This window comes from Pistacia vera, unplaced genomic scaffold (assembly GCF_008641045.1).
Source record: "Pistacia vera cultivar Batoury unplaced genomic scaffold, PisVer_v2 Contig212, whole genome shotgun sequence".
NCBI classification, from domain to species: domain Eukaryota; kingdom Viridiplantae; phylum Streptophyta; class Magnoliopsida; order Sapindales; family Anacardiaceae; genus Pistacia; species Pistacia vera.
Window position 1 is genome coordinate 2,382,536 of NW_022196016.1, and position 8,300 is coordinate 2,390,835.

Below are 8,300 nucleotides of genomic sequence, written 5' to 3' on the forward strand. Positions count from 1 at the left end.
ATGGTGAGACATCTTTAAGAGCAACAGAGGGCAGTTTGTTAACAATGAACACTGCTGTGCTAAAGGATTGCCACCAAAAACATAAAGGCATTCCTGCATGTGCTAACAAAGTTAAACCAAACTCTGTAATTGTTCTGTGCCTTCTTTCCACCTTCCCATTCTGTTGATGTAAATAGGGGCAGGGGTGTCTAAAGCCTATGCCATGAGTTTCCAGATAAGAAGTAAAAGACGTGAACTCCCTCCACAATCAGTTTGAAGATTCTTCAGTGTAGCATCTAATTGTTTTTCAGCAAACACATGAAAACTAGTAAACACCTTAAAGGCTTCAGACTTGAGTTTCAAAGGGTATATCCACATGTATCTACTGTAATCATCAACAAACAACATATAATATTTGAAACCTTCTGTAGAGCATACTGGTGCAGGGCCCCATAAATCTGAATAAACCAGTTCAAGTGGCCTGGAAGTCTTAGAATTGGACAAAGGAAAAGAAGTCTAAGCCAATTTACAAAATTGGCAGGCTTCACAAAAGCTTTTATTATAGGTAGACAATCCAGGTACATGCAATTTATTTAATACATGCTTAAGAGTTCTTTCTTGGGGATGTCCCAATCTAGCATGCCACACCATTATTGACTTATCAGCTACATCAGAATTATCAATTACATCAGATTGCACCCTATGTAATACATCAGTAGTATTATTATTATGACTACACTTATTATTGAGAGTAGTAGAGGCAGCCACATTACAGGAAGCAGTTGGAGCAGATACACCAGAAGATGAAAACACAGCAGGAAGAGAGGCTTCCAGTTGATATAAGCCATCCTTTAGGACACCTTGAAGGAGTACATCTCTGGTGTTCTTATCCTTAATAGGACAACGATCAACATGAAATTCAACTATTACACCATTATCCTTTGTAATCTGTGAAATACTTAGTAAATTCTTTGCTATATGAGGTACACACAGCATATTTCTAAGATGCAACAATCTAGAAGCAGAGCCAGAAGTTAGAAAAGACTCACCTGTGTGTGAGACAGGTACTGTCTGGCCATTTCCAACCTGCACATTTGAGCCACCTTGATAGTTATCTTTAATGATCAGATTTTTGACATCAGTTGTCATGTGGTTTGTGGCACCAGAGTCCACATACCACGTTTGGTCTTGCACAGTGTGAGGAGAAGTAACTGGTATATGCTGAGCAGCTACTGATGAAATAGAATTCTGAGATAGCTGAGGAACAGAATGTTGTACAGGATAACCAAGGTAGTTCTGTGGTGTATTAGTCTGTGCAGTAGGAGCATTGGTTATGGATGAAATAAAATTTCTAGGATTAGGATTTCCAGCAGCTGTCTTGGGAATGAATTGTCCTGGCATGATTGTAGTAAGAAGAGCTTGTGCTGACTCAGTAGAGTGAACTGGAGTAGAACTTTGTGAACCATTAAAACCAGTAGATCCAGGTACTGAGAAACCATTAAAACTAGTAGATCCAGATACTGACCCAGGGACTGAGAAACCTAGATATTCATGATCAAATGTATGATAGAACTGCAGTGCTGTGTGTCCTCCCTTACCACATACTTGACAGATTAGTTTAGGCCTAAAATATCCTCTTCCTCGGCCTCTACTTCTCATCATTCCAGGATGAAACATGTGAGACTGGTTTCCAGGGTTAAAACCATATCCAGTCTATGAGTATTGAGAGGAATGTGAGGGATTAAAATACGAGTGAACTGCACTGTTTAAACTGTTTTCTCCAGAATGGTTGTTACTAGGCATCTGTTGGTGAAGGAAATTCTGATCTGAAGGTTGAAAATTGGGCATTGATTGAAATTGAGGAGTAGTGAAATTATGAGCATGAAAATTCCCATTACTAGCACCAGAAACATTCTGAGAACCTAAAGAGGACTCTATCTGAGACTGTTTGGAAGCCAAAAGAGCTGAAGCCACGTGTTCATGAAAATTTGACAAAGAACTTTGCTGTCTCTCCAACCTAATCTCATGTTTGTGAAGTAAGAATTGGGCTTCTTGTAGTGTCGTTTGACTACTACAAGCTATCAGATTTGCCACAACAGCATCATACTCTGGCCCTAAGCCGTTTAATATATACAACAAAAGTTCTTCATCTGTGATATTCACTCCACTTGCTATCAATTCATCTCCTAATTCTTTCATTTTCAACACATATTCACTCACATTACAACCTTCTTTCTTAGTAATCTGTAATAGGTTTCTCAGATGTAAGGTCCTAGCTTTGGATACCGACTGGAAATGAAGCTCTAAAACATTCCATATTTCATATAAAGTAGTGCATTTTGCTACATGCCAAAACATGGATTCAGAGATTGAGGAGTAAAGCCAGCTTACCAAGAATTGGTTAATCTTCTTCCAAGTGAGGTAGCTAGGGTTTTGTTTCTTCTCTTTCTATCCTGAGTCAGTAGATTTCTCTAACAAGATCATCAGTGGACATTCATTTTCACTAGTAACAAAGCCTTCGAGACCATGAGATGTCAAGGCCGACAGAATCTATGATCTCTAGAACGAATAGTTCTTCTCTAGCAGTTTTACAGAGACGACAGGTAGGTTGGGTGGAACTCCTGAAGGAGTGAGATTTGAACTGGAGCTATGAGCCTCCATGTTTAAAATTGTCAAGATTATTCAAGATCGAGGATGAATTTTTCCCTTGGATGTTGGTCTAGGGCTCTGATACCATGAAAGATTTGACGAGGTCAAGAAAACTAAGAAACAAAAAATGCAAAAGAAAAAAGTGCAGAGGAAGCTACTGGAGAACGAAGAAAGACTGAATCAGAATTTTTATTAACTAATTTCTGCTACAGTGCATTAGCACTTATATAGCCAATTGAAACGGCAGTGCTTTTAGATTCTGAAATTACACTTAGTACATGCAGCTTATACAATCATTACAAACAAGACCCCGGCTTCTTTAAACTCCTCTGTTTTTCACTAATTTCTCACAGTACCTCTGCTTAACACCCATTGACAAGACGTCGTGATCGGAGGCATCAGAATCCTTAACAAATCAATCCAACGACACACACAATAAATATTAATTTCAATTACATATCACGCGCCACCACAACTAGAAGGGGATTTCACAATCGCAAGTCATTTACTTCAGCATAGCCTTGCTGCCTCCGTAAACTGCGTCTGAACCGCAGCACTGCTTCTATTAGTCCCCATCTATCGATGTTGCTCTCCGTACTTTCACCTCCCATAGGAGGGGCGGATGAAATTGACTCTCTTCCTTCTTCCAAACTCTCGAGCTGGGCTGCATTCGGGATAACCCGGCGTCTGGGTCCATAGAATAAATATATAACGACAAAGTATATAAGCATATTGATAGAACTAACAATTGTTAGCCTGTAGTAGTACTTGTCCAGCTGACTATTGTCCAAGGTGTCACCAAACAAGCTTTTGTTTGCTTCAATAAAAAGGATGCTAAGGAAATTTCCAAGTCCAATAACGAACTCATTAATTTCGGATACATACTTCTTCGATGGATCCTGAAACTGTTCAATGGTGAATTCATCGAGTCCAATTGTAACAAGCCCTTCCGTTAGACCTAGCAGAAAGAACTGAGGAGAAAACCAGAATATACTCATGGGTATAGTTTCATCATTATAATCAAAATCAATGTCTGATAATCCCTTAATTTCGAATTATTGTCGCCCTACGATGCTCAACCTGCCATCCAACAGCAAAGCAAAGTATAGATGAAACAATTCCACCACAAATTCCAGCTTGTATAATCGTGTTCTTTCTACCTTCTGGTATCCATTTTGTGCTGATCAATAATTTTAACAGATAGGAGCCAATTCCAAGTGAAAGATCTTTAAGTATACATAAGGAGACTGAAAACTCTGAGGACTTCATGTTCTTCCCCTGCTCAGGAAAAAAGGCATTGCCGGTAGATAATACCAAACCAACCACAAGAATAGTAGTCCACATGGGAATCATACTTACAAAACACTTTTTTACTAGCTTTAACTGGACTTGTGCCATATGAAATGACAAAAATTGAAATTGATATTCATCATTATCATTGTCTTTATCGACGGGATGATTGGAAGAAGTAGGATACCCAAGAATCCTAATTTTCAATACTAAGGCCTTGATAACATGAAAAATTACACTAAAATAGCTGCCAACACTAGCCAATTCTCTAGGATGGTAGAGACAAATACAACAGCAAAACAAGAAGCAAGCACTTCCTGTCAACGATGTTGCGATCAATAAAATTTTTTGCCATTTAAGAAAAAATATCAATATTGATGCAACTACTGCAGGAGAAAACATGATAACAAGTAACCCCGCCCTAATCCAAACCCTTTTCCACACACTTTTTCGACTCCTTACTAGACTCTCAACATCCTTTTTTACCAGTTTAACTACTGCAGGAGAAAGCTCGATAACAAGGCCCCACACCCAACTCCACACCCTTTTCCACACACTTTTTCGAGTGCTCACTTGACTCTCATCAGGGTTTGTTTCCGGTTCGTCAACTTTTAATTGATAACAAAGAAATGGTTTTAATGGTGCCTCCAATCCAGCTTTACCCACTGCTAAGAATAATATTCCAATTATCACGGATAAGTCAGAGTACTTAACTGTCGATCTATATAAGAGACCCAATCCCTGCAACAAGCCATTGGCTTTGTTAGTCCATGCATATTACATTGGACATGCCAGACATTTCCAATATATAATAATTTATTATTATTTACGACATGTTACTATAAGGTTAAATACATTTTGGTTCACCAGATTTAGTCTAAGCAATATTAGTTATAACATAATTATTTAGGTATAATAGAATTTAAAAGTAACACTTACTTTATCAGTTTATAAGTATAAATTCGATGAATTTGTGGGTAATATTAAGTTGTTAAACTTATATTGAAGGCTAAAAAGTTATTTCTGAATTTAATAGATTTCTTTTAGATATAACAAACATGGGAATTAGGTATAAGTTTTTTTTTAAACCATTGGGTGGTTTTTTATTTTGCCAAACATATGGAGGTTGACTGTGATAGACAATATGAAGATGAAATACAAAAATGCAATACTGCAAAGGATTAGAGGGGAAATTAATTAAGCCATATTTCGTAGTTAACAGAATGCTAAATTAACAAACTTACCAAAGTGAAGCAAATAGTTGAAAAAAAGATAACTTTTATACGACCTAGGAGGGATTCTGAAATGTAAACCGCAATAATTTTCAGACACTTTGATAGTCCCTTCAGAATGTTCGTCAATCTTGCAGCTTTTATGATATGATAATCAATTGTATCGGTGAAGTATGTGATGAAAAGAGCCACTACAGCGTAGTCCATGAAATTGTACAAGGACACAAAGACTGGAAATTAAAATAAACCATTAGTGCCTTAGAAAAGAGGGTGTCTAATCAAATTAATAATCCGGCCAATACACTTTCTACTACAGCAAATATAATTAAGCTTTAGTGTATCAACAAGGCATTGGATAAATCCAATGGTGTCAAGCTCAAAAGTTAAAAACATCTTGATTCCATTATATAACAAAGTTGCAACACACACTTTCTCTCTCAAAAAACAAAACAGTGTAGACTAATTATAAACTTAATCAATTTTAACTTCTAATTAATTATTTGAAAAGTCATCAGTTTTATTAGCTTCCTTTGTATTTTCTATTGATCCAAACAAAACCAAATGTTTTGTTTACTTCTAGTTTGATGTTTTATCTGTTTGTAACTCTGTTGTGTTCTCATTTTAGCCTTCGGAACTATGTTTATATAAGCAAGATATAGGTAAAGGAGACTTAGCGGTGAAGATGGAGTAGCAGTAATAATATAATATAGACAAATACGAATATATAAATAAATTACTTGTGTCTAGCGTTATTTATCAGTACTGGCAAATTGAATTATTTATCAAGTCATAGATTAGCTACTGTGAGGCCCGTGACAGAACCATGATGGCGGTGGAATATCGGTGGCCATGTGACTATGAACCTGTGATAGTGGTGCTGCAGGTGCCGCACGTGGTGGTGGTGATGATAGAGTAGCAGTAATTAAAGACAAACACAATAGGTAAATTTACTAAATTACTTGACATCCAGTACTGTTACCTAAGACAAATGCCACTCCCATACGAGAAAGAATGCGATAGCTTGCCGTGAATATGAACTTGGAGAAGATGTAAATAAGAATCACGGGGTTGAACGAGTTAAGAAGTCCCATCAATTGTTCTTGGCTAAAGAGGACCATTTTGGTATGTTGCAAAAGAAATGATTAGCTAGAGATACAAAACCACTACAACAATTTTTTTTCTTTTTCTCTTCGGTTCCTCTCTTTAACCCGTCTGTTAGCTGGAGTGAGTATATATATATGCATATAAGCAAGAGCCTGAAGTTTCCTAACATTTCACAGGGCAAAATCACGTTGACTCTGCACTCAAACCCAAACCCAGCAAAAAATAGTCAAACCTTGCTGCTGAAAAGTTCCAGTTCACAGTCAAACTTTGCTGCTAAGTTCTGAGAAAGTAAATAGAAAAGTACACATAATAGCGACTTTTCGAGGATACTTGTGTAACTTGTATTTCACTTTTTTAAGATAAAAGCGTCCATTAATAGACAAATGTAAGGACAAGATAGACATTTATATTTTACTTTATAAGGGTATTTTGGTCCATAAATTTCTAATTTTAATTACTATAGTTTTTATGTTTCGGGGGTTACCAAGTTTTTCGGGTTACAGGGGTATTTGGCTATTTGCTATTAAACCAAAGAAATATTATAAAAAGTGGTCATCTTTCAATACTCGCGCTACTAGAAAAAAGCAGGATTAAAAAAACTCAAATTTAATTAAAAAAAAAAAAAAAGAAGATCAAATAACTTCAGCAATGCTACAGACACCGGTGTTTTTACACCGAAATTTTGTACCAACTGACGTGTGTGCTGACTCAACCATCCAACGTGTTTTGGCGTTATTAAATTTTATCTAATGAACGGCCGTCCATAACACTCATATGGACCCCCATCCATATTATATGGACGGACATCCTGATTTAGAGGACGCCCGTCCATTGCTAAATAAAAATAAAAAATATTAAAAAAATTAGGGACGGCCGTTCACAGGTCATGAACGGCCGTCCATAAACATTGGACGAGCGTTCATATGTTAATGGACGCCCGTCCTTTAATTTTGGACGGTTTTATAAAATATAAAAATTTAAAAAAAATATGGGACGCTCGTCCACAAAATTGTGGACGGGCATCCCTAATTTGCGGACGAGCGTTCGTATAGAATGGATGCCCGTCCATAATTTTGTTTAAAAATTTAAAAAAAAATATTTGGACGGTCGTCCCATTCCTTAGGGACGGCAGTCCATTCCTTAGGGACGGCCGTCCCTAAGGAATGGACTGCCGTCCCACCTCTAATTAAAAAAAAAAAAAAGAATTAAAAAAGTATTAGGTTTATTTAAAACTTTTAAAATAAAAAATTAGAATTAAAAAAGTTTTAGTTTTAGGAATGGACGGGCGTCCATTTATGTCTGTTTTCAATCGGTCCAACATGGCGGCTTCCACGTGTTTCGGTACAATTTTTCGGTGCAAAGTTTTCGGTGGATATAGCACTTTTGAAATAACTTTGCCCATCCTAGGTTTGGCAGAACTCCCATTGGTACCCTTGATTTGAAAAACCATCAACATCCCACCTATTCTCCAATTTTAAACTTTAAACTTAATGGTTAAAAGTGATTGGTTTGACTCTCGTAGAGGTTTATTCTCTTCTCTGAGTTCATAGGTTCAAACCTTGGGATAACCCACCATAATAACATTATGACTTACTTGATCTTTTAAACTTGTAGTAGAATGTTTAATGAACCTCGATAATTTGTTGAGATGCGTACAAGCTGACTTGAACGTGCTGATTACTAAAAACAAAAAAAGTTTAAATAGACTGTTTTAGTAAGTAGATAAGCCAACTGAACAGACCTTATATATTAGAAGGAACATAAAAATATTATATCATTATGTTACATTAATATAAAATTAAGAAACATTTAAACAATGCTTTTAAAGTAATTAAAAGATGTTTTTTGGAAGAAAAAAAATATAATTAATGAAGATATTGTTCCTTTTTTAGGGTTAATATTTTTAGTTATTTTAAAACATTGATAATAAATGATATAAGCGATTCAAAAGATAAGCCAACATAAAAGGAGACACTTTTAAGTGCACCTACTTTAAAAATTAAAACACTTTTGCATTGACTATATGAACTTTATTTGAAGATTATA

At 36.2% G+C, this 8,300-nt stretch overlaps 1 protein-coding gene across 1 annotated transcript; it reads right to left on the reverse strand.

The window, feature by feature from the left end:
* Positions 1–2,834: 2,834 nt before the first annotated feature.
* On the reverse strand, positions 2,835–6,339 carry LOC116129610. Its single transcript, XM_031415334.1, has 3 exons — positions 6,130–6,339; positions 5,163–5,380; positions 2,835–4,659 (listed from the first exon to the last, which is right to left on the reverse strand). The coding sequence occupies exons 1-3, from the start codon at positions 6,266–6,268 to the stop codon at positions 3,673–3,675; spliced, it is 1,344 nt and encodes a 447-aa protein (XP_031271194.1). The 5' UTR covers positions 6,269–6,339; the 3' UTR covers positions 2,835–3,672.
* Between the last annotated feature and the right edge of the window lie 1,961 nt (positions 6,340–8,300).